The sequence below is a fragment of the Pectinophora gossypiella genome, chromosome 10 (genome assembly GCF_024362695.1).
Source record: "Pectinophora gossypiella chromosome 10, ilPecGoss1.1, whole genome shotgun sequence".
Taxonomy (NCBI): Eukaryota; Metazoa; Arthropoda; class Insecta; order Lepidoptera; family Gelechiidae; genus Pectinophora; species Pectinophora gossypiella.
This window is the reverse complement of record NC_065413.1, coordinates 9,456,580-9,483,337: the sequence shown is the minus strand read 5'-3', so window position 1 is coordinate 9,483,337 and position 26,758 is coordinate 9,456,580. Positions and strand designations below refer to the sequence as shown.

The 26,758-nt window shown below is 40.2% G+C and overlaps 2 protein-coding genes across 3 annotated transcripts; both read left to right on the top strand.

The window, feature by feature from the left end:
- Positions 1-1,332: 1,332 nt before the first annotated feature.
- Positions 1,333-4,751, top strand: LOC126370151 (E3 ubiquitin-protein ligase RNF181). 2 transcript variants are annotated; one of them, XM_050014908.1, is made up of 4 exons: positions 1,333-1,766; positions 1,922-2,102; positions 2,398-2,572; positions 3,203-4,751. In XM_050014908.1, the coding sequence occupies exons 2-4, from the start codon at positions 1,969-1,971 to the stop codon at positions 3,335-3,337; spliced, it is 444 nt and encodes a 147-aa protein (XP_049870865.1). In that variant the 5' UTR covers positions 1,333-1,766; positions 1,922-1,968; the 3' UTR covers positions 3,338-4,751. The 2 variants fall into 2 exon arrangements, with proteins under 2 accessions (XP_049870865.1, XP_049870864.1); XM_050014907.1 differs by having other exon boundaries at positions 1,334-1,748.
- Positions 4,752-4,899: 148 nt separating this feature from the next.
- LOC126370394 (uncharacterized) lies at positions 4,900-26,529 on the top strand. Its single transcript, XM_050015232.1, has 22 exons — positions 4,900-5,516; positions 5,812-5,920; positions 11,086-11,133; positions 11,450-11,618; positions 12,092-12,192; positions 12,450-12,539; positions 12,649-12,690; positions 12,764-12,802; positions 12,877-12,948; positions 13,316-13,454; positions 13,789-13,927; positions 14,216-14,342; positions 14,915-15,148; positions 15,221-16,145; positions 16,475-16,624; positions 17,737-17,863; positions 20,621-20,757; positions 21,194-21,214; positions 21,552-21,719; positions 22,329-22,778; positions 23,698-23,957; positions 24,513-26,529. The coding sequence occupies exons 1-22, from the start codon at positions 5,384-5,386 to the stop codon at positions 26,320-26,322; spliced, it is 5,490 nt and encodes a 1,829-aa protein (XP_049871189.1). The 5' UTR covers positions 4,900-5,383; the 3' UTR covers positions 26,323-26,529.
- The last annotated feature ends 229 nt before the right edge of the window (positions 26,530-26,758 follow it).

The window sequence follows — 26,758 nt, the reverse complement described above, 5'->3', positions numbered from 1 at the left end:
ATCCGCACTGGGCCCGCGTGATGGTTTAAGGTCCGATCTCCCTATCCATCCATAGGGAAGGCCCGTGCCCCAGCAGTGGGGACGTTATGGGCTGATGATGATAATGATATATAGATAAATATTTTATAATACTTACTCTATACACGAATCTTGTCAATTTGAAGAGTAATAATTAAGTAGTATCTCGACAGTTTATTCACATAGTTTCGTCATAGCCATCGTGACTAAACATATTATACAATATATTATGATGATATCATCAATTCAACCTGTGTGTGTCTGTTATACACACATGGCTGTATAACTAATTTTCTTTGCTGTTAATTTTTGCGTAATGTTTTAAAATGAAAATATTTTCATAAATTGTGTTGCCAATTTGTAGGAAATTCCCCGAAGTACGGAGAATCTTAAGTGTATTGAGGGAAAATGCGAAAATTTTGTCATTTCACCTTTAAGGACGTTTATGCAGTAATCACGAATTAAATGATATTTATAAGATTTCCTCTTATTGACAATTTGTAATTTTTTAACTATTTAAATAAGTTATTTTTGACATGGCTTTGGTTGGACTGGACCTAGAATCTGAAGTCTTGAGTTTGTTTCCCGATGGGGACATTATCAAAATCACTTTGTGAATCTGGCCTTTGTTTGTAGAGCAAATCGTCTAATTGACCGAAAAAGGAGATTCCGTGCTTTTGGAAAGGACATTGAGCCGTTGGTTCCGGCCAAGCCGTAAAACACGTTCACCAACCTGTGGAGCAGCGTGGTGGAGTTATACTTCATACACCCTACGGTTGATTGAAGGGGCGCATATAGTTTGTTTATGTATTAATTATAAAATAAGCAATATTTATTATTTGAAAAGTTGCAATGAAACTTGTTTCATTTCTATAATTTTTTAGGATTTTTTGATTATTATTTGAGGGGAATATGGACATAGATTATTGGGGATTATGATAAATTGCTATTGGCAACCCTGTGAATGACAGTCAAGTTTTTTATTTTTCTTACAAGTAAATTGAGTAAAATAAAAAGTGGCTCTAACTCTATAGTCCGTTCAAGAATGATCTTCATAAAAGGTAAACAAATATGGCTGCCGATATTTTTTATCTGTGTCAAACTGCATACTAGTGAAGTGCTGAATTGATTTTAGCTCAAGTTATTTTATCAAAATGAACTGACTCTCTTGGGCTGTTTGAATATTTTGTATGATAATATTAAAATATATATTGTATGTTTCTTTGTGGTTACACTAACTCACTTTGAAAGTCATTTTTTCTGCGCATTTCGGCTTATTAACTCACTTAAGTTATTCACGGAACTGACTCGTTTTCCTGACCTGAATGAAATGTCTCATCACTAATAGTCAAATTGACAGCTAGCCACAGATTAACAAGAATTTATGATGTCAACTTTTTTGTGTGAGGTTTTGTTTGATTTTTGTTTTTACATGAAAAAATGTGTTTTTAATCATTATTTTACGTTAATTTCACATTGAGCTAAGAAATCATACATCTATTGAGTGCTACGGATGTTATTAGAAGAATACTTTGCGTAGTTTAGGTGAAATTCGAACATTCTTTGTAGTAACAGGTTTGTTTACCTTTTATGAAGATCATTTTTGAACGGACTATAAAATAATGAATCAAATACATTACATTTACAAGTTTTTACAGTGAACGTCTTAATCTCTAAACTTGTACAGTATAAATAAAATTAAATTTATAAGACCATAAAAATTGTTTTAGGTGAGTCTAGAACTCAACGTAAGGATAACTTTTTTATTTATATTTTGCTAGTTAATATAATCTTAGATAAGCTGTAGTTTAAGAATGTATTGAGTTACTTACTCAACAACATAGTCTACATATGTGCGGTAAAGTAATTAATAAAATAAATAAAATATTATTGCGCTTTTCAGATTGAGGAAAACTTTTTATCATCTGAAAAAAGTAGAAAATTCTAATAATGGCTGGTTATTTCGAAGAAATGGGTTGGCGAGAGCTAGAAGACGGAGAGCAGCCTAACCACCTCCTCCATATGGCAAGGTTCCTCCTAGATTTCGGCATGTATGATGACAACTTTAGTGGAGAATGGCCAAGGTACAATATACAATTTACCTACTGAATTTTTACTTTAACAACAGAGATGTGTGTCACCAATCTTCGGACACCAGCTATTTTAACCCTTTTTTTTAAATAAAATATATTACCTTTATTATATCAAAAGAGACAAAAGAGTTCAAGATTCATCCTAAATCACTCTTTAAAGGTTTACTAGAAAATAATATCTGTAAAAAAGTTACTTGTACAAAGGTTTGTTAGCTCCCTTTTCACAAATTCCAACAAACACAATGCACTTTTATGATTAAACAATCTTTGTCTATTTTATTTGCAGGTTACCACCTCCAGCGTCTAAAGAAGCAGTCAGTGCTTTACCAGATGTTGAGATGGACACTGATAAAAAGAGCTGTCCTATATGCCTGAAGAACTTCAAAGTAGGAGAGAAGGCCAAGCAGATGCCGTGCAACCATGCTTTCCATGCTACTTGCATCCTCACTTGGCTAGACAGGGTAATACATTTAGTTACCTTAGTAGTTGTTGGAGAAGAATTTGAAAATATATATATATCGTCCACCTTGTCGTGTCCGACAACGGCGACCTCAGTCTCTTCTCTTGTGTACTCAAATGTGACTGGTAAAGCCTAACTTTGTTTTGAACACCTGCTCACATTGCAGGCAGAATAGCTGTACATCCGAGTTGAAAATGTAGCAATATATGGGCTTGAAAATATGTAACAGTATCAAACAGTATGTAATTTAAAACATGTCAAAAACATGCTATTTGCTGGATCCTGTTCCTTTTTTTTATTTTATGTTTATCATCAATTTAATGTGATGGAGGAGATGCATTGTGAAATAACAACAACCAACCAACCAAGTGGCACATTCTTGTTTATTATATAAATTTATTTTCTATTTTTAATTTTCATGTCTAATTTTTAATTTTAATAAAAAAGTTTAATAATATTGTAATACAAGTAATCTTCTTCTTCTTATCGTGTGGGTTGTGAGGTGGAATACCAGCCTCATCAACCCTGGTGTACATGTAATAAATATATTGTATTGTATTGCTTTTTTAGATGAATTGTTTCTATGTGGCCTTTTTAACCACCTGATGTATGTATTGTAATTCATTTACAGACAAACAGTTGCCCATTCTGTCGACATGAGCTGCCTACTGATGACGAAAATTACGAAGCTTTCAAGAAGGAGAAGAAACGTGCTGTGCAGAGAAAAGATGACATTGAAACCCTGCATAATTCCATGTTCAGTTGATTACGTTATCTGTTGTAATAATATTTTTCTTGCGTGATATAGACTGCATTTTTGCTGGTTGTTTCAGGCATGTAGTGAAATCTGTAAACATATTTCAGGCAATTGGGTTTGACATTTGTGATAAAAATGCACTACAAATTTGTACTTTGAAGACTTGAGGCATTGCCTATTCCGGTATTTGTTTAGGTTATTGTACACATATTATATTAGTGTTTGTGGTGTATGGGAATTAATTTAATAATGAATTTCAAAAATAGGTAATATTACCAGTTGATATTTGTATATAACTAATAGTGTATGTACAGCACAGTTGGATTTTTTTATCTTTATATCTATACCTTAAAGTTACCTGTATTAGGCTGGTTTTCTCTTCGCGGAATGGAAGGTCAGACAGGTAGTCGCTTCTGTAAAAAACCGGACCTGTCAAATGTTCAGGTTAGGTAAGCGGGTCCTGCGAAAAACAAGGGAGATGAGGATGATGATATCTATACCTTAAAATATATATCATCATATTTATCGGGTAGTTTCGTCGCAATTCCAATTCTGTTACCTATTATTATTTATTATTTATTAAAAATAAGCACAGTACTTAATACATTTTTTTACAATTGACGGTGCAACAAAAACCACCTGTTGCATGTTAGTATGCAACAAGATATTTATTTCTAAATGTTTTTCTTTTTAAATTATTTTTTAATGGGGAATGTTCTAGGCTACCTTTTAACCTTCTAATTTCATGGATAACAGACATCCATCTTTTATCTTTGTTGGGATCCTTGTTATTATACCGAGGCACAACACATCTTCCACCCATTATTATCAAAATAAAGAGAAGCAATATAGGTAATTAGGTAGCAACTAGCAACGTAATTCTATACCTTATCTGATCCAAATATCAAGTATCAAATATTCATAATATTTTGAAATGATTATGTACCTTAAAAGAAAGGGTAATTATAACGTTAAATCAACAACTCCATCTATATTTTTTTGGGGAAGGTAGCCTGGAAAGTCCTTCATTGTAGGTGTTTATGAAACTATTATACCACTTATAATGTAGCATGATTAAAATAACAGTAGGACAGAGATAGTATCGCCTAGTGCGAAAGTGACGAGAGATGTCTCTTTCGCACTAACGGTATACAGCTTAGTATAAATAGACGTGAGATGTTACTAGTCATGCTGCTTTATAAGGGGTACCATAGCCTCTTCCATTATGAAAGGGTATTTGGTTAGTGCAGGCGGTCTTCTAGGGAGACCTAATTATTTTGCGTTTACATTTCGATTGATGTGCGATCGAAGCCGTTTTTGTGGTTGCATTGCTTATGAATTTATTAGCATTCCACCCTATGTTTGTTTTTATTTACAATAAAATGATAAGTAAAAAATATATTTTATTTAAATTGTGAAATGATTTGTTAGTTTTGTATTCTGTCAGTTAAGGTGTGCTTATTATACACATACCGTTTAGCGCGCGTGTGGTCTGCTTCATTAGGAAAATAGTTGCCAATACTTGTTGACATTGATCTACAATATATTGCTCAATAACAACCTAAACCAACATGTCTCAAAATTGGCAAATACTTGAAAAAAAAATTGAGGCGATATTAGCTGAGAAGATGAAAATGAACCTAAAAACTATGTGAGTTAGGAAGATGTTAGGTATACTCAAACGTATACTAATACTTCCATGGTCGACACCAATGTATTCTTTGCTATCGAATGTAGTACCTTTACATCAATAGACCTCATTGATTTATAGACAACTTAAATTTAGAATATTATTGGCATTCCTGCCATCAATATGCCAAATTATTGTCAAAATATGATCTAAACTATAATGTCATATTTTATTTGTTTGGTATAAATTATTCTTAATTAAATGAAAAAAATATCGTTAAATTCTTAGTATAATTGAAAGTTTACATCCACCATGCCTCCGAAACGGCCGTAAGTACTTGTTTCAAGGTTCAGTTTACTATGAAATGGTGAAGTGTACTAAATTATAAATTGTATAAAATAAGTGTATAAAGCTTGCAATCATTTATGAATAATGTTGATTTCAGAATTTGCAAATGTCCAGCGGACTTGCAGAAAATATGCAAAAATATCAGGTTCAACAAAAACAGCAACAAAGATGTTGATGACATCATAGCTGCTCTGACATTCGAGGCAGAAAGTGAGTATAATTTCTTATGACCGATAAGGAAGCTGATAAGCATATTTCAGTACATACAAGCATATGTACGTACACACTAGCGTTTCTTATTATAGCTACATTAGATAATCTATGAAGTTCCATATCACCTAAAGGCTATTCTAGATAGTAATATAAAAATGGATACCTACTTAGAAAAGATATTGGACAAGATTAATTTCTACCCTAAATCAACTAGATGGGATATGGAGCATAGTTGTCGCCGGATTGGTGCAAATGAGGATGAGGATTATATTCATTTCTTTTTAAATTTCAGTGAAAAAAAGAATGAATAAATCCAAGGCTCCTAAGTTGAAGATAAAGAAGTATAAGCCGCCTCATTTTAAGGACACCTGTGTGCCTATGGTCCCTTCCATGCATATGAGGTAAATCAACTTTAACTTTTCATGTTGGATATTTTGTGTATGTGATTGAGGGTAAACGGTAATCTTTTAATAAAACTCAGTGTGACTGTAACCGTGGTATCATTCGCATATGACCCGCTCCTTGTCTATTTAAGTCTTATTTAAATACATAATAACTGGCGACGATTGAGCCTAACGCGTGTAAATAATGTCTACAGGAGTGTCGTTTGGAATTTTATCAAATTTCGACCATTTAGTGCATCATTGGCATAGCTACAAAGCTCGGTTATCACAATGGTTCATCGCAAACGACGTCACCGATACAACGGACAAAGCCAAGGTCAAACGGAGGGCAATACTGTTGAGTGCGCTTGCGGAAACCACATACCAGCTAGCAAACGACCTAGCATTGCCAAGAAATGTCGAAGAGTTGGACTATGACAAAATAGTGCAGTTGTTGGATGAACACTTCACGCCGAAACGAATCGGATTTGCAGAGAAATCGCGTTTTTATTCAGCAATGCAGCAACCCGGTGAAGGTCACACTCAATGGGCGGCTAGACTTCGAGGATTATCTGCCCACTGCGAGTTCAAGTGCTTGGAGGAAGCCTTATTAGATAGATTTCTAATGGGCATGGCTGCGGGCCCTGAGCGCGATAAACTGTTCGCGCAGGATCAGCGCGAGTTAACTTTATCAAAGGCGGTAGACATGGCGGAGAGCGTACGGTGCGCGCGCCGCGCTGCCACGGCGGGCCCGGCCGGCGCCGGCGCCCCCGCGGCCGCTGCTCCTACTCTGGATCCTGTGTTCGCGATCAATAACAAAGAAAAATGCAGTGTGTGCGGTTATTCAAACCACAAGTCAAATCAGTGCCGTTTCAAAAATTACACATGTAAAAAATGTAACCGGAAAGGTCATTTGCGTAAAATGTGCTCGCGTAATGAAAAGGAGGTGAAGTGTATTGAGGAAGATCAGAAGGATGTGGGGGATGATGGTGAGTGCATATTAAATATTCGCTGTATGAAGGGTAGGCCGATGACGGAGCAGGTCACTGTCGGTGGACTGTGTTTAGAATTCCAAATAGATAGTGGGTCGGCAGTCAGCTTAATTCCAGAGAAATTGTACAAATGTCACTTTTCAAAATTACTTTTAACAAACGCAAGGAAAAAGTTAGTGAGTTTTACAGGTGAAAGCATAAAAACAAGCGGAGTACTACATGTACCGATATCTTATAAAAATACCACTAAAGAAATGGATTTGTACGTAGTACGCGACAACTGTGTTTCGCTTTTAGGCCGCGATTTTATTCATCTTTTCGATTTGGAATTGGTGTCAGTCAAAAATGTCACAGTACGCTCACCGGTAAATACACTTCATGAACTAATTAAGAAATACCCCAAGGTTTTTTCGGGCAGTCTAGGGGAATTTAATAAATATGAAATAGAATTGCAATTAAAACCGGATTCAAAACCAGTTTTTTTTAAAGCTCGACCAGTAGCATTTGCGCTAAAAGAAAAAATTGACAAGGAGTTAGATAGATTAGTCAGGTTAGGCATATTGAAACCGGTTCAACATTCCGAATATGCATCCCCGGTTGTGCCGGCCTTAAAGAAAAATGGCGATATCCGGTTATGCGCAGATTATTCAGTCACCATAAATAAACAATTAAAAGTAGAAAAATATCCACTTCCGACTGTGAATGAATTATTTTCTAAGTTGAATGGCGGAATACAGTTCAGTAAAATTGATTTATCAATGGCCTATAATCAGTTTAGGCTTTCAAAAGCGTCACAACACCTTACAGTCATAAATACACATCGAGGCCTCTTTAAATATACCCGTTTAGTATTTGGGTTATCCTCGGCGCCGGCTATTTTCCAGCGCGCCATGGAATGTGTACTAGGCGGTTTAGAAGGGGTAGTATTATTTTTAGACGATGTTTTGGTGACTGGTAGGGACAATGACGAACATAAACAGCGGTTACATTCCGTTTTGCAACGTTTAGAAGACGCAGGGCTAACTGTACAAGAAAGTAAATGCGAATTTTATAAAAACGAAATCTCATATTTAGGACACGTAATAAATCGAAACGGCATACAGAAATCAGCTGATAAGGTAAAAGCGATTGTAAGCGCGGCGAGACCACAAAGCGTTTCACAATTGCAATCGTTTTTGGGATTAGTTAATTACTATCGAAATTTTGTACAAAATGCATCATCTGTCTTAAGCCCATTGTACAACCTGTTGCATAAAAAAGCAAAATGGGAGTGGACGACACAGCACGAGCAAAGTTTTAATCAGATAAAGAACCTGTTAGCATCGGATACTGTATTAGCACATTTTGACCCGGACGCAACATTAATTTTAACCGTGGACGCGTCACCCACGGGGTTAGGAGCAATATTATCGCAAATCGATAGTGACAACCTTGAAAGGCCAATTGCATATGCATCCCGAACGTTATCGGCAGCAGAAAAAAATTATGCACAAATCCAAAGGGAGGCGACTGCCATCATATTTGGGGTGCGACGGTTCCACCAATACTTATACGGCCGATCAGTACCCTTCGTGCTACGCACTGATCATAAACCGTTACTGACGATTTTAGGGCCCCATCGCGGCATTCCCGAAGTCACCGCAAATAGGCTCCAACGATATGCAATATTTCTGTCAGCTTATAATTATACGATCGAATACATAAGCAGTAAAAACAACAGCGCAGATTTCTTATCGCGATCGTCCTTATCAGTAGTCAGCTGTGACTCGTCGCAGGAGCGCGCGATGGCAGCGGCGGGAGGTGCGGGCGCGGAGGCTCAGTTACATCAGTGCGGTTTAGATGAGAGCGCGGCTTACGTTAATTTTGTTATCGAAGGTGATTGGCCCGTAACACAAGTCGACCTGCGTCGTGAAACGGCGGCAGACCCAGTGCTCAGTAAAGTTATGCATTACGTAATTAATGGTTGGCCGAAGAAAACGACCGATTTGGAATTAATTCCTTATCATAGATGTCGATCTCAATTGGCAATAGAGAACGGGTTCCTAATGCGCGGGCATAAGGTCGTAATTCCAACTTCACTACGAGCTCCTATTTGCAAGGAGTTACACAGTTCGCATTTCGGTGTAATTAAAATGAAAGCGGACGCGCGTAAGAGATTGTGGTTCCCCGGTATTGACGCCACCCTGGAAAACATCGCGGGCGCGTGCGGCGTGTGTAGTAGCCTGCGCCCTGCCCCGCCGCGCGTCCCGCTGGCGCCGTGGCCGCATCCACCTAACCCGTTCCATCGCATACACGTAGATTTTCTAGGCCCATTCAACAATCAAATGTTTTTTATTATTGTTGACGCTTATAGCAAATGGGTGGAATGTTATATAATGGCTACTACGTACAACTCAAAAGCAGTGATTAATAAACTGTGCGATTTTATGTCAAGGGTAGGGATACCAAACACGCTAGTTAGTGATAACGGTACATCTTTTACTTCACTGGAATTTGAAAATTTCTGTAGATTAAACGGAATAAAGCACATACTGACCCCTACCTATCATGCGGCTAGTAACGGCCAAGCGGAAATTATGGTAAAGATGGTTAAAAAAGGGTTAAAATCGATTATACAAAGTAATATAAATAAAAAAAACATACATGAGCAATTAGCAAAATTTTTATTCGATTACAGGAATTCTAAAAACAGTACCACGGGTATGTCGCCCGCCGAGTTAGTGTTCGGTAGACCATTACGCACGAGACTAGACCTGTTACATCCTACAGCAACATCCCGTCAACCTTCTGATCTTTCTCAATCCGTCGAACGTAACCAGTGCTCACAGGCTAGATATTACAAAGGCAAACCCAGGCCAGGCTTCGCGGTAGACGAAACAGTATGGATAACGAGACACAAAGGAAACAAAAAATATCAGTGGCAGGAAGGAGTAATAATTAAGAGAATAGGTACAGTACTCTACACAGTGTACGTGCCAAGTATGAACTGTGAAGTAACCAGACACATAGACCAGATCCGAAGAAGAAAAACAACAACAACAGAAGGGAACTCTTATCACAGTAATTGGAGTCCAGACGTCATACCAGATATAGAACCCGCTGACAGCGACACGGCAGTGAGTCGTGACGCAACACCCTGTCCGTCACCGTCGCTTGCGGGTGAATCACAGCAAGAGGAAGAGGGAGAGCCGGAGAGAGAAACTTCTTGTTGTCCAGAGTCGCCACCCCCGGCTGCCGTCAACCCCCGACGGCGAGAACTAACGCCAATAGTCAATTCGCCGCCTGCCGCTGACACTTCCAGTCCGAGCCCTGAGCCTAGCCTAGATCCGTCTGTAGGAACTTCACGTTCGTTTTTCAATTTCAGTGATCTTTTTAGTTAAACAAACAATAATTTTGTAATTAATTGTAAACTATGTGGGGGAGGGATTGTTGGATATTTTGTGTATGTGATTGAGGGTAAACGGTAATCTTTTAATAAAACTCAGTGTGACTGTAACCGTGGTATCATTCGCATATGACCCGCTCCTTGTCTATTTAAGTCTTATTTAAATACATAATAGTGCACCACACCCAAAGTTACAAGAGAATGTGTTGCAGCTATATTGTCTATCGACAACAATAGTTACTCTGTCATTTTGTCCTACTACTTCGATACCAACAGCGTCCGTATACCTATATACTCCTTAAAACGTAGTATGTTTCTCGTAGCATATCTCTCGTCTCTTTCGTACTAATTTGTATGCCGATAATGCGAAAGAGACATTTTTGTCCACCTAATTGTCCGAAAATAAGATTGTGCTTCGGATAGTCAGTACCAGTTATTATTTAAATAATAAGTTTTAATAACACGAGTCTGGTGCCTCTGGCATTTCAATAATAACCTTAATAACAGGGTAGGTGTGGTCAATCGACCATATCCGAAAAGTTGCAATGTTTTATGATTAGATTGTATTATTGGGGAAAGGGACGTTTAGGAACACAGGAAAATGATTAGAATCCCATACAAACAATGTATTGGTACAGGGTGCCTTCTTAGCCCCGTCCGCCCGACGCTCAATTGGCGAATGAGGCCCTACCCTAGTTTTGGATTAGGATATTACGTAATGTAATGAAGGGTCCACCGAAAAAGTGTAGTGGTGTCCACACCACTACACTTTTTCGATGCACACTTGAACGTGTTTTTTTTTCCAGGTTACGATACATCGGGCACTGCGATCCGACGCCGGCTAAACCAACCAGGTTTGTGCTTTTATATTACTTGTCTAATCTTACCCAAACGTATTGATTACAGAGATTAGTTATTCATTGATCGGATCCGAAAACATCGGTAATTGGGACGATAACAGAAGGACGAAAGCAGTTATAAAATGGTGGCTTAGAGCTGGTTTTACCACTAAGGGGCCGACCACCACATTGTGAAGTATGCTGGAAAATAATGGGTGAAACTTGCACAGGCCCAGAAAGAGCGTGAATGCAAGAAGGCCATATGCCTAGGAGGCCTAATTGAGAGTTGCAATGTTTTGAAAGTTCAATTTATATTCTCTTTAATGCGCAGAATGTCACGTCGTGCGATGCGGGACCTGGACTTCAGTTCAGATATCACGAAGAAAACGGACAGGCAGAGGTCCACGATAAGGTTCCGGGACCAACAGCCGAATAAAATAACGATGACAACACCAATGCCTTTCGTCAAGCACACTGATTCGGACAAATCCATTTTTAATGTGAGTTTTGCATTGGTTTTGCATAGACATAACATATCCGAAGAAAGCTGTCAAACTTGCGTTCGAGAATAGTACCTACTGCTGGGTACCTACCTACTGGGAAGGGTATATCATATATGATACCGCAAAAAAGTCTTATGACTGGACTAACGTATACTGGAACCACAGATCGCGGCGAAAAAGTCGCTGTCCTTTCTCATTTTGCAGATGTCCTGTTAGAACTTACATTAATTGGTAAAATATCATCATCATGTTATAAGTCTAACCGGATTTTTGCAATAAGATAAAACATTCTTCAATATTCTTGTGGTGGCACGAATGATATTGACATCCGTGGTTCTAAAATGCACTCTGTTGTAGTAAATCCCGGGCAAAATAACGTAAATGTTTCTTAAGGGACTTATGTCTTATGTTTCATCAGAATATGACTGGCTAGAGTTATAAAGAGTTACAACGTCGATATTGCTGTTCAGGTGCCGAGTCCTAAGCTAAGTGGTGAGAATATAATGGCGCAACGAGCGAGTGTTAAGGCTGCCGAGTTAAACCCGCCGCTACCCGCCAAATCTGGCCATGAGTGAGTCATTATACTATTTTAATCATTATTATCATCTCGTATTAGTAGATTATCGACTGTCGCCGTAGTCCGGTTTAACGTGCCTTTTGAATCTCTGAATCGTCTTAGTTTTCAGGTCGATTGTGTTAATCCAGCCTGTATTGTCCTGTATCCCCTTCTGGAAACGACTCAGGATCTCCAGGTCTTGAGCCGAACGCTCTACCAAGACCAATAATAACGGAATACATTTTTCTAATCTGTTGTTATCATTGTTTCAGTTTATTCCAGCCACACAGCGGAATTATACTGAACCCAGATGGCGAGTTCGTGCCAGATGTGGCTATCGTTCCTGGACCCTACACCGCACCGTAATTTTAGCAAATTTAATCTTCATTATTTTTTACATACATATGCTAAATGCCAGGCGAAAATGCGTTTTGTAAAGTATCTGTATAAATGAATAAATCTTATTTGCAGGAAACCTAAAAAGAAGAAACTTAGTCGATGTGCCAAAGGAGGGTAAGATTCTTTTAAATCGCCTTTTACTATTTTGTAGAAGCCTAATTAGAACTAACTGTGACTTTGTTTGCAGAGTTTGCATGGACAAGAAGTGCAAGAGGAAGAAGTGTCGGTGGGTACAATATGTTTGATCATGTTCGTTTCTCTTCTTATAATAGATTAAGAGCTAGTTACTGTTGTTTCCAGGAAATATGCAGCGATGAGACGGAGGCAGCAAGCTATAGCTGCTCGAGCAGCTCGAAGCAAACGTGGTTCTAAGCAAGTACTCTTATGTCATCCTACTACTGCGCAAACGTCTCCCTTTGAGCTTTAGTAGCTTTCACTTCTCCTCTGCGCTTCAGAGTGTATATAAAATCGACGTTCTTGGGTATTTGAATGTGTTAGTCATCCAGACGTCAAGTCGGAGGCACCCGGGTCTCATCTTGAACTCTCTGGCGAATGGATTGGCTACTAGCCCATCAATCCTCTGTCGAGCAGCTTGATCGAGTAGAATCCATATTCCCTCCATTTGATTAAGGGGAAGTCTGTGCCTAGTTACGAGAAATACATTACAGGATGTTTGTTTATTTTGCTGGGGATTTTAGCTAGCCTGTCACAAAATTAACATCACTATTATGTTTTCCAGGGGTGAACCTTGCTGGAGTCTGTCGACGGGTCGTTCAGCGGGCGCGAGAGACGGCAAGCCGCGGACGAGGAAGCAGAAGAGTTTTATACCGGATGACGAGGCTGTCTGCGGCCTCGACGACTACCAGAGGCCGGAACATGTGAGGGAGGATGATATATTACATAATACATAACATAAGCTCACGACAATACCCTAATTGGGGTCGTCAGAGGCACATCCATCGCAAGATGATCTGCCCACACCTCACCGAGCTTTCTGTTAGACCAACGTGACAGGTGTTGAGCCGTATCGCCATCTGTAATGGTCGACCAAACTAGGGCTCTCAAAGTATAGTAGTATTTGTGATATGTCCCCACCGGGTTTCGAACTCGGGACCTCCGGATCGTGAGCCCAAAGCTGAACCACTGGACCATGGAATCCGTTGTTTCGGTAATCGACTTTACAACTCACACAAAATGACGATGATATTTCAGCCACATATACCGCCGGGGATGAAGAAGGGATCGTTCAAGACACATTCGTTGACTGTGCTACCGTGTACCAAGGAGAAGAGACCAGATGTCCACTATGGAATACTGATGGGATCCTTCAATATGTATAATGAAAAATTCGGTGAGTCTACTTACTTTGTTCTGTGTGTAAATTCACACCTATAATCCCTATTGCTCTTGACTGAGCTCCAAGTTGAAAATGTACTTTAGTGACCCTGAAATAGTTAGCCACGCAGACATTGGTCTGTTTCAGATTCCATAATGTTTGCCTAAAGTGTGTTGAGGGATTGTCCTTATGAATCAAAAGGGGTTTCTATCTGATGTTTATTCTTTTTTCGCCTCCTCTTTAACTTATCCCACACCTCCTAGCCTCCGTTCCATTTTCTAGTAATAATATTATAATTGGTAGGTGGAAGATCTAAAGGCAGGCAAGCATTGACGATGAGTGTGATGGCGTACTGCTTAGCTTTTCATTACCACCCCAAGCAGTGGACGATGAAGCTTGTCGACAACCTGCTGGATGCCGGCGATCAATGGTAACTTTTATTTCAAAGGTTTTTGGATTGGACGCAAGTCCTTTGAGCCAAATCATTCAAGAAATTCCCTTTAATATTGTTACCAGTTTTAACTACTAAAACATACAATAATCTACAACCAAGATTATTTAAAGTTATCAGAATTATCGCGTCATAGTAAATAGCGCCATCCTTTATATCTGTCTATTCTGTCTAGCTGCCTATGTTTTGCTGCTTAACTGATATTGCATTATGTCATCACTAATTTAAGATCCAGGCTCTCGTGGGTGTAGTATTCTCCATGCTACTTTTTTTAGGAAAAATAGGGCAGTGGTTTCCCTCTTGCCTTCCGCCCCCAAACATTAAACATTGCATTATGTGAGCAAACATAAATCGTGCTTGTTAGAGTAGTCTGTGTAATCTTGTTGCGATTCGTTAGTTTATATTACCACTTTCTTCATTCGATTTTTGTTTATTGTTATCTGAACATATTTATATGTGTTCCTATTTATTTCTGTAACTGTATTCTTAATGGGGTTAGTACATAGGTACGGCCTCGAAACTTTACTTGATTTTTATGTGTTTGTTCATAGGTACCAACAGTGCGCAGACAAAGTTCACGATCACGCCCCCTTCCAGGGGATGTGTGAGGTGCTGCCATTTGGTAAAAAGCAGGTGTTACTCCTTAATGGAAAGAAAATGCAAGTGCTCCTATGTGAGCCCGACATAGTCGGCTACACAATGTCCTTGGACCCCACAGTTTATAATCTGTGCAGGGGGTTGAAGGCGTTCTTCCTCGACAACCGAGCTGGGATTTTACTGACAAGGTGAGTTTACTGCTTAAAGCTCTCGAACAAAACTATATATCGAAAATTCACCGAAACTGCCTTGTTTTTCAGGATTTTAAAAGTTGTAATTTGGAAGGACAAGATTTGTTACTACATATTCGACCCCGCCGGTAGAAACGCAAAGGCTTTCTCAAATTACGCAAACGGTACTGCTGCGTTAATAAATGTTAAAGATTTAGACTCAGTCGCAGAGATTCTCTTAAGTCGCAGCGTTCTGGAGGACCAGAAATTTGTTCTAGCACCCGTGAAGGTTCTTAAAATGGTCGACGAGAAATGTGATGAAGACTTGGAATCCGAAAGAGAACCAACTCAAACGGAGAAAGCTAGTATGAGCTACAGAATAATGTCGGAGAAATGCGCTATAGTCAATGCAAATATGCATTTAGGTGATAAATGTTTCGAAGAAGCAAAGTTCCGGCAAGCGTTGACTATTGCTATAGCAGCGATGACATACGCTAAAATATCCCCGCCCAATACGTGGTACTCGAAGACTTTGGACAAGATACTGCGGTTTGGTAATAAACTGTACGTAGAGTGTGCCCATCCGAAAGTCTTAGTCGATCTGACGGTCGACAACATTCCGAACCAAATAGTAATTGGCCCTTACGTTTGCGAGATAATCATCTATAGAGAGCGAGTGAGAGGTCAACTGTTTACCACTAAAGAATGTATATTGAATATCAGAACTGGTTTAGAAGAATTCTTTAATCGTGAATATAACAGTGGTATTATAGACTTTAATAACTATAAGCTGGCCGTGTGGCGTCAAAAGGATATGTATTACTTATTTGACCCCTACCCTCGAACTATGGATGGCTCGCGTTCTATGAAGACTGGCAAGTCTTGTTGTCTGATGCTGCTAAATACGGACACTATTGCTAATGCTTTTACGAAAAATTGGGACTTTTTGCCCGTTACAACACAGTTTTACATACACGCCTTCAAAGTCCTAAAGTTGAAGAAAAAGAAGCCAAAGGTACGTCTTCTTTGCAATCAAAAATTTGGTGTAATGGGAGAGTTTCCAGTTCAATCGACCCAGTAGAATTTCATTCACCATACTAATTTAACACCGGTCGCGTCAGTTAATAGGGAAAAAAGAAATCCCATTGGACCGACTGACCGGTAGATCAATCGAACGAACGGGAAATTCTCATCGTTGCGTTTGGTGTTGTACCTGAACTATAATAACTAGTCAATTCGTTTGGTGCTGTACATACTAAGGCCCTACACAGAGGAGACAGGAGAACCTGTAATCTATAATGTTTGACCATTTCTGCTAAAATTACTAGTAACCTATAATTTCAGACGCAAATAGTGTGCACGCTAAGCGACGACAAGCTGCCGGGTGCGTTGGTCAAGCGTAAGATATTGAAGGCAGCCACGCCCTCCGCGCAGGGAGACGGCAAGAGCGTCACCAGTGTCATGCCGGTTGAGGTGCTAATGGACAACAAGCAGGTAAGTTAGGTACTTCCTTTGTCAGTTGTCAGTCAAGCAGGAAGCGGGCCATATACGAGGAGTGTACATCTACATGGCACAGGACCGGACACAGTGGAGGAAAATGACGATGATGATGTGAATTGATTTGATTGATTGGCATACAAGGTGTTAGTGACATCGTAACGAATACTAAGGGGGGTTAATATCAAGTGGAATTATTCGTCGCAAAAGTATGGAACTGAAAATAATTAAAAAAAAACACTAAAATTGTCATGAATTTTCCGACAGGAAATTCCACTTGATGTCAACTCAGAATCATGGTCTGAACTATCCCCCTCTGAACGAACATTAGCAGCGAGGAGGAACAATGAAAAAACTTGCTAACCTCAATTATTCTGACTGTGAGTTCTGTACCTTCGGGAAGATACAGACGTAAGAGGGGATGGGAAAGCTGAAACATGCTTACCTACATGCGTACATAAAGTCACTCACGTAGCCCCTAATGTGGTGGGTGGATCCATAAGTAATCAGAAGACAACTTGCAGTTTGATGCGAAGTCCTAAAATGGATATTTTGAACTGTATCCCTATACAGTTCACGCAGTTTAGTTGACTCCGCATGGTCACGTTTTCACGAAATGCTCCAGAAGATAAGCAGGACATGTTGTATGTGTTTATTCGCTCTCAGTCCAGCATAGAAATGTCAATTGCTCCCATTGACGCGGTTTTTAGGCTTAAGATATTGCACGGGACAGTTTTCCTTCGTGCTATAATATCTGATACATAACATTTTTATATGTAGTTAATTTTTTATATGTAGTTATAGAGGAGCTCGATGGCGCAGCGTTTAACGCGCTTAAGCAACTTTCGCAAAGGCCGGTCATAGGATGGGTGACCACAAAAAGAAGTTTTCATCTCGAGTTCCTCCGTGCTTCGGAAGGCACGTTAAGCCGTTGGTCCCGGCTGCATTAGCAGTCGTTAATAACCGTCAATCCGCACTGGGCCCGCGTGGTGGTTTAAGGCCCGATCTCCTTATCCATCCAAAGGGAAGGCCCGTGCCCCAGCAGTGGGGACGTTAATGAGCTGATGATGATGATTATGATGATATAGTTAAATAGGTATTTGGTTTAGCAGCCGTTTGACGAGGAGCACATGGGGGAGATCATATCGCTGGTGGACAGCATACAGGAGGAGTATCTGCCGCCCATACCGCTCAAGTACAAGAACATGCCGCCCGAGCCCGTGGAGCCGAGAGTCGGTGAGTCAGGCCTAAGAACGACTTGTCAGGGTATTTGATTGGCTCAAAGATAAATAATAAAATGCTAATCTAGAAATAGCAGCCAGTCTAGTGTTCGTAAAAGAGTAGAGGTTCCGCACTTTTTTCTCATTGCTTGATTACATACTACATCTCTAAGCTGACGGTGGCGCGACCTCTTTTAACATTCATCGTCTCCCTAGCATTATCCCGTTTTCACGGGGTCCGCTTGCCTAACCCGAAAATTTGACAGGTCCGGTTTTTGACAAAAGCGACTGCATGTCTGACCTTGCAGCCCGCCAAGGTAAAACCAATCCAATACAGTTTAATTCACATACCTCCAAAAATGTATTTCTCGGGAATGTGGGTTTCCTCACGATATGTTTCAATTCACCGTTGAGCCCATGATAATCATTCCAAACATGATTTCGAAAACAGATTCTACAACCATTGGTTTAGGCGTGTGCTGGATTCGAATCTGCTACCTCAAAGTGTGAAGCAAGCGTTCTACTAACTGGGCTACCACTATTTTTTTCTTGGTGTACGGTCACGAGTACTAATATGTATACACTTTGAAACCATGTCACTTTTTTGACAAATTAAACCGTAAGTCTCATTAAATGACAAATATGATAGTGCGACTCTAAAGTGAGTACATGATATTGCTCATGACTCTACACGTGAAGGTAGAGATTACGTAGATTTTATTGAGCCGGCCAGGCAGCATCACACGTATTATTATTTGTTATACTTATTGCGTAGATGGCTTTAGCTTGCAATGTCGTAAGCGAACTGGGAACTTACAAAGTGATTTTTGTTTGACATATCCCTACCGGGAAACGAATACAGGCCCTGGTCGTGAGCCCAACCTCTGAGAGCCCAACGCTCCAACTTTTTTCCGTGGTATTACAACCTTACTGACAAAATACTAACTTCTTGCAAAAAATCTGCGACAAATAAGACATCAACATAAGACAACTTAAATGACAACTTCAATCAATTGTTCAGTTTTCAAACCCCACAAACACAAAACATAGTAAATATTAGATATTTGCTTACTTGTTTATAACAAAAACGCATATCTAACTCGAGCATTGCATTTCTTAAATTATTATTAAAAAATAGAATATGGATAAGGAAGCTAAAAAAAACATATAGGCTCAGGAGACCATCCCATCCGTATCGCCAATCTTTCTTTGTGTCCTCGGTTATGCTTTCAAGAACATTCCTATATTATACCTACGTGCAAGTAAATGTTACGCTACAGTAACGGGATTAAGCTTATTTCGCTTTGAGGCTTTACTTACATGTCCTCAAACATAAGTATTTGAGTTCTACTAAGCATGCAGATTCCCTTACGTAGTTTGCCATCACCTGGTAGTATAGTATTCTAGTCGCAATGCTCGAGTTAGTATATCCATGATTTCCCTTACTATAACGTCGCCTCAGAGTGAAAACCACCTAAAGAAACGTCTTTTTCAAAAAATCACATACGAAACATAACCGCGCTTGAAAATTGAAGCTTAGGCTTGTCTACACAAGCCAGTTTCAATCCAGGTAAAAAATTGTCATGGCGTAAAGAGCCTATATAGGTCCCACTGCTTGGCGCACTGGGCCCGCGTGGTGGTTTAAGGCCCGTTCTCCCTATCCATCCATAGGGAAGGCCCGTGCCCCAGCAGTGGGGATGTTAATGGGCTGGTGATGATGATGAATAGAAAACCGGGACCAACGGCTTAACGTGCAGTCCGAGGCAAAATTTGAGGCCTTTTTACCGGAGGGTTTGTTTAAGAAAATCACAAAGAATGTGATTATTCAAAAAGGCGCTTACGTAGTTTTCACTATAGGGCGACGATAAGTACCATTCCTTGCCATCACAGATCACATGAAATGCAAAAAAAAAACATGATATAAAACTGAAAAAAAGACATACCAATACCGGAATAAACTAAACAAACAAAGACTACGACAATAAGTAAACTGTAAGAAAATAATAAAATTGTAAAATCAAACATACAAAATGATGCTAACAAGAAATTTCATGCTTACAAAAGGCCCTATGGCCGCTGGTAAGAGTGTCATGCATTTAAATAAGAAATCATCCACAGAACAGAAAGAGCACAGTAAGTTTTCTTATTAATTTACTTTTCTATTTATTTTATTTCATAATATAACATTACGGCTGTATCCCCGACGGAGTAGGCAGTAGTGTATAGTACCTATATACACCTACTCCTCAGCTGTTAAAGCGGTTAGCGGTTACTAACACCTGTTTCATGCACGATGTCACTAGACATCGTAACGAAAACTTAGGGATGATTCAGACCATGACCATGGTGGTCATCTTCGTCCATGGACATTTGCAACACCACAGGCTGTCCAGGTGTATTCAGTATGAGAGCCGTGTCTTTTCGCTTTCAGAAGAATCCCATGTCATAGCTCAGCCACTGGTGGGGAGCGGAGAGTTGCCGTACTATACGTAGTATTATACCTTATTCTATACCTATACCTATGTGCCTATGCACGCGCCATGTACGGTCATAAGAAATATAATGTACCCACTTTAGGACTCTGTCGCACTATTTGACATTTAGTGAGACTTACAGTTCAATTTGTCAAAAAAGTTAATGTGACATGGTACCAAAGTGTATGTATGTATTAATGCTCGTGACTCGTGACCGTACACGTCTAACCACAACCAAAGGCCGACTGTCTACTGTTGAGGATGTACGGTGTATTTCTGAAGCAAGCGTATGTTTGCAGTCAACCTGGACTCGCCGACGGTGTCGGTGACGCAGGTGGTGCCGCCCTGGCCGAAGCCCCGTGACAAGACCAACGAGCCGCCCGAGCCTGACCCCGACCCTGAGCCAACGCCGCCACCCACGCCTCCGCCCCTACCCGTGAGTTAGCTTTGGCTCCTCCACGGTCATGACATAATAGTTTATAATCTTTCATATAAACTCACGCCTATTTCCCACCAGGGTAAGCAGAGACTACGGACTTCCATTTACTTTGATCCTTAGACAGTTCTCTTGCTTACTTCACATTCTTCAATCGTTTCATACACGCATGCCGGCATAAAATATAACATAACTTAAGCACACGACTATATCCAATTGGGGTAGTCAGAGGTACATCCATCGCAAGAGTTCAGAATAAATCGTACTAAACCTTTTCTAAGGACATCTCCAATTTGGTTATAATCTTAAAACGACAAGGTACCGATTTCCTATTGGTCAGTGAAACGGTAGTCTAACCATCACAACTTAAGCTGATAGAAGTACCTAGGGTGACAATCCGAATATATTATAATGTTATTTTTATTTCTTTTTACAGCCACCGGAAGGAGCTGAAGAGGTAAGGTTTTTCCAATCTCGATCAAATAGTGTTAACACTCATCACCATCACTGATTTAAGAGCCACGCTCTTGTCGGTGTAGCATCCTCCATGCTACTTTTTAGGGAAAAATAGAGCAGTGGTTTCCCTCTTGCCTTCTGCCCCGCAGGACTCTGGTCTGACAACACTAACATTTAAAAAAAAGTCTGAATTACTTATTTACATAGTTCTTAACAGAATGTAGGCAAATCATTCCCGACACAAGTCCTTGAAGACTTATTCACAAATTGTCATGTTGATTTGAAAAGTGAACTATTTTTTTAATGTGATGTACAAAATATTCCGTAACAAAATGCAGGAAGAAGAGATGGGCGAGGAGGAGTTGGACGAAGAAGCTCTGAAGAAGAAGAAGGAAGAAGCGAAGCGTAAGAAAGAGGAGGAAGAGGAGGCGCGGCGCAAGGCGGAGGAATTGCCGCCGCCAATGCCGCCGCCGCCGCCCTCACCGCAGGGCGAGCTCGAAGTGCCGGTAACGTCAAATTAAACCAATATTTTTTATTCTTTTTTTTGACGTGACTTATTGTAGATTTGCCGCAGATGGCATTAACTACTTGGCCGGACAAATGAGGAGCGCTGAAGGCTCTCACCCGGTTAAAGCAATATTCCATTACTAATAAGTATGTAGTCGTTACATGAGTCATGAGCCCTCTGGCGGCTCAAAAATAACCCTGAGACTAGGGTTGATGAGGTTGGGAATCCACCTCATAACTCATAACCCACACGATAGAAGAATATTATATTGTTCAGACTTAGTTCAGTGTAGTTTAGTTAAGATTCAGACGCAGACGGCTCGCCGGGAGAAGTTTTAGAGATTGTTTTGGAAGAAATAGAGGATGGCCTTTGCCCAACAGTGTTATTTATTAGTGTAATGCACTAATGGTTAATGTAAAATAAGTTATATGTATTTATGGAGGTCTAAAATAATAAATGGCACCTTTTCGTGTGGGATACTTAAAGCCAGACAAAACAAGTGTTTAAGACTACATATTATACCTACACTGTTTTACAGAGATTGGTTGTCTATTTGTTATACGAGGTCAATGTATATAGGAGTTTAATTTGATACTGTTGCTTTCAGCTGGCGGCCAGGCCGGGCGGCCGTCCAGAGGAGACCGAAGTAGAGACGATAGAGCCGGTACAGGTCGAACGATACGTGTTGCTCACAGAAGACGCGCGCAAACGGTTTAAGTTGCGACAAATACGCAAGAAGATGACCACCCCGCTCACAGAGGCACTGGGCGACACTCCATCAGAAGAGATGTTGAAACCACACAATTTCAAAGAGTTACCCGACACAACACAGATAATTAGAGGAAGTACCTGTATACCTGAATCTGAAGCAATGAATATGCTTCCGTTCGCGGCCATAATGGCTATCGTGACGTCATACAAGTACGCTATCAACACGTGGACACCCGGCATCGTCGACTTCGTTATCGACACGGCGAAGAAACTCTACAATAATAAAAAGGAGAAGTTTCAACTTGCACCCCTGCACATTATACCCAAAATTGGTATTGGACATCAGGTAACTATCAACAGTTTTAGAGTACATACTCGCGCACGTACGCGAAGTAATCATAGACAACATCCAGCCGCTGTTGATACAAAGTCCTGAAATGGATATTTATTTATTTATTTAAATATGATGAAGATTATGATGACAAGGGATCAGTCAAATTGTCCATCATGTTAGACAGGGCACAATCGCTCTGTCGGTTTTTCGACAAGCCCAGGAAGACAAGCAGCAGCTGAACGTGTTCTATGATTTTATCTACTCCCAGTCTAGTATAGACAATATGTATACATATACATACATAAACTCACGCGTATTTTCCGGGGTAAGCAGAGACTAGAATTCTATTTGCTTCCTGACATACTTCTCTTGTTTCCTCCACATTAATTAATCGTTTCATACACGCACGCCGGTTCAGAGTAGAAAAAGAAGAAGACTGAATGTTTTTTAAGGACATCTCCAATGTAGTCTATGTGCGTCCTTCTATGTCTTCGTCTGCCAGCCCTACCATTAAACTTTGCTTTATGTGCTGCGTTCGTAATCCTATTATCCTTCATCCGCTCTATGTGTCCAAACAACCTTAACAGCCGCAGCAGTCTAGCATAGAAGCTCACAAAAACATGCAAATATATAATAACACTAAACCCTAGACTATATCCTAGTTGTCAAATCAAAGTCAAATACACTACATCCCTAATTAAGTACCCACATCTGACCCAGCTTACTGTTAGACCAAGGTGATAGACGGTGAGCCGTATCGCCGTCTATAATGGTCGAGTCAACTTGCGTTTGTAAACACTGCACTTAAGAGAAATTAAAAACTCATTGGTACAAATACCGGGGTTGGAACCGGTGCTCTCCGTTTGAGAAGCAAGCTGGTATTGGTATACCAGCACAATACAGTGACAAATAATCATGTGTACAATTTCAGGCTTACAACGCAAACATAGACGTAGTAGGCGAAGGGGCTACGTGGCAGCTAGAAGAAGTACTGACGAAGAAATTCTTGCCCAAGTTCGACCGTGGGATGATCACCACTACCAACTACAGTTGCGCGTTCTTCCATAGAAACGGCCTGTACTACCTGTTCGATGGAAGCGTTTGCAACCCGATGGGCCTCAGGGATGCCAAGGAGGCTAAAGCTACCGCATGCTTTATGCGGTTTCGCTCGTTGCATGACCTCGTTTGCAGGTAAATCTATGTTATAGGTACAAAAAATAAAAACGAATTTGCACTTTGTGGTCTGATAACGGACGTAACTAAATATCACCATTTGGGACCATCGTCTAAGACCAAATAAAATGAGGCCAAAGAATCTAGGCGAACTAAAGGAGGGAGTATTCCCTTGCATGCCTGTCGAATCATAAACGCACGGAACGAAAGCTACAAGGCGGTCACCTACCTAATGACACTGGTCCGCTTCGCACTCTTAAGTGCTTAGCTCTCGACACACCCCAGACACTTCATACAACCTCGTTTTACACAGACACTACACATTGACATAATCGTACACGCGCATCCGTGTGTGTGACGTTTAACACTATACGATTCAAGTATAAACCACGAGGAGGAGGGGAGCGGGGGGGGGGGGGGGAGACGACGACCTAGCTCAGCCGCTGCCGCGAGGGTTGCCTGTCTGTACGTAGCATTATTTCTTGTAATATGCTCTCGACCTCGACCACCGGTCATAAATTATTTAATTCATAATTATGCACATTAATTAACGATTAATATGTTTCATTCCAGAGTTTTATACAATAAAGACGGCGACACAGAGGACCAGCAGTTCATTTTGAGCAGAATTCTAGTGAGAAGGCTATTGCCTGAAGCTCGGTACAAGTTGCCGGAGGACTACGACTACGCCACAGCCATGCCCACCGGCAAGAAGTCCAAGATGGAGATCGTCAAAGACACCCCCGCCTCCAAGGCCATCGCCACTGCCATCACCAAAATTAAAGAAACCGACGAAGATAGTGTTGGCTACAAAAACATCGACGGTATTTACAGAATAGAGGGCACCACATCTATATCAGACAAAAAAGAAAGCTCAACAGACGTGAAAAGTTGCCACTTCGTCTGCCTAATCGCCATGCTAATGGCTGCGATGCACCCACTCAGAACATGGAACCAGATCATGGTCGACACCTGCATCGAAAAAGGACTAGAGATAGCCGAGAAAGCCACTAATATGGCTACTTGTGAAAAACGAGTCATAAAAAACATAATTTTAGATGGAAAGTTTATTAACATTAATATCAAGAAAATTATAGTGGTCAACGAAAATCCAGAAAAGACTTTAGAACAATATTTGAAAGCCGTATTGAGCAGGCTGCGTTATGTGATTATAAGGTTTCCACAGTGCAGCATGGTTATATGTCAGACAGATGGGTTCTACCATCTCTTTGATCCTTACGCGCCCCCGCCTGAAGATCCTAAGGCGCAAGCGAAATTGGATAAAGCTGCACAAATGACTGATGATGAGTCAAAGAGTCAAAAGAGTGACACTGATTCGAAGGCTGCCAAAGGTAAATCAAAAAAGAAAATTAACATGATCACTCCCGTTGGGCCCGTGGCCGGATGGACGCTGTACCGGTCAGCCGAGTCATTGACTGATCGAATAAAGAGAACTGTCAAGAATGGCGTTAATTCGCCTGAATTTTACACGTTTGAGTTGACTTCGGTTAAAACTGCTCCTCGCTACTCTGCGCTGAACTACAAACTCAGCCCGCTATTCAAACCTGACGAAAATCCAAACCATCCATTCCTGAAACAGAAAAAACCACGCCCTCTTGTAGATGAGAAAATGTATTGGTTAAATATCGATAACATACCGTGGTCTAGAATGAACGCCTTGAATGACCTAGGATTCCCTCGGAACACCCCGAAAACAATGTGGAAGGACTGGCATATCGAATTTCCAGGTGACTTGTACTCTCTGTGGGGCAGTCTACCTCCTACCGCGGAGAGATTCGGCGCAACTCGCGGTAAACAGCACTTAGCCAACTGTATTCTAGCTTTAGTTATGACGAAAGCTTGCGATTTCACTGCGTGGACTGGAACTTTCCTAGACGGAATAGTCATCCAAGGTGATAAATATTTCCAAAAGGTAGCTGCAAAAATTGGAGAGACACCTAACTATGAACTTCAAGTAGAAGATTTTGATGGTGTTTCTGAAGAAATCTATCCGTATAACTTTACTGTTAAGTTTGAAAAAGTCATATTTGGTTTTGTATACAATTTAAGTCCAGATAGATTCAATTTGAGCAAAGCATTATCGTACTTTTTCCAAAAACACACTATTGGAATACTGGCCTGTTTCGAAAAAAATTTAGCTTTTGGGAAGATCGATGCGTCATATTTCATGTTCGATTGCACGACCTTCGGTGCTCCGGTGTGGAATCCAGGACAAGGAGGAGCCTACATGTTGAAATGTGAGAGCTTAAATAGACTCGTATATGTTATGACGATTACGTTGGGTGTGCGTGGCCACAATCAACTTTTCCATTTGTATAGTGCAACAGTGAACTTGGAAGGAAAAGGTGGAAAAGGTAAATAAATGTATGTTGGGATTAAGTATTATTTTTAATGCGAGTAGTAACTGTCCCTGCTGTAAATCTGAACCACTCACTTCCATTCAAAATTGTGCCGAGAGTAGTGTCTGGTGGTTTTATAGAAATGTGAAAATAATTGCAACAAAATCTGTCTTACAATTAGATGATTGTATTGTGAAGCTTAATTTACTAAATAAAAATATGTTCTTAATTATATTTGTTTTAGTAGTGTTTCTTTTCAGATTACAATAATAAAACCAGGAGGGAGATGTGTTTTAAATAACACATAGATCTATGTAAATAATTGTTTTAGTTACTTAACACACATCTCCACTTTGGTGGAGTACAGGACAGTCTGAGAACTCCAACAATGTGTTTTAAATAACAGATGATGAATTTCATATGTTTGCATTGATGGTGTATGGACATCTAATTCTAATG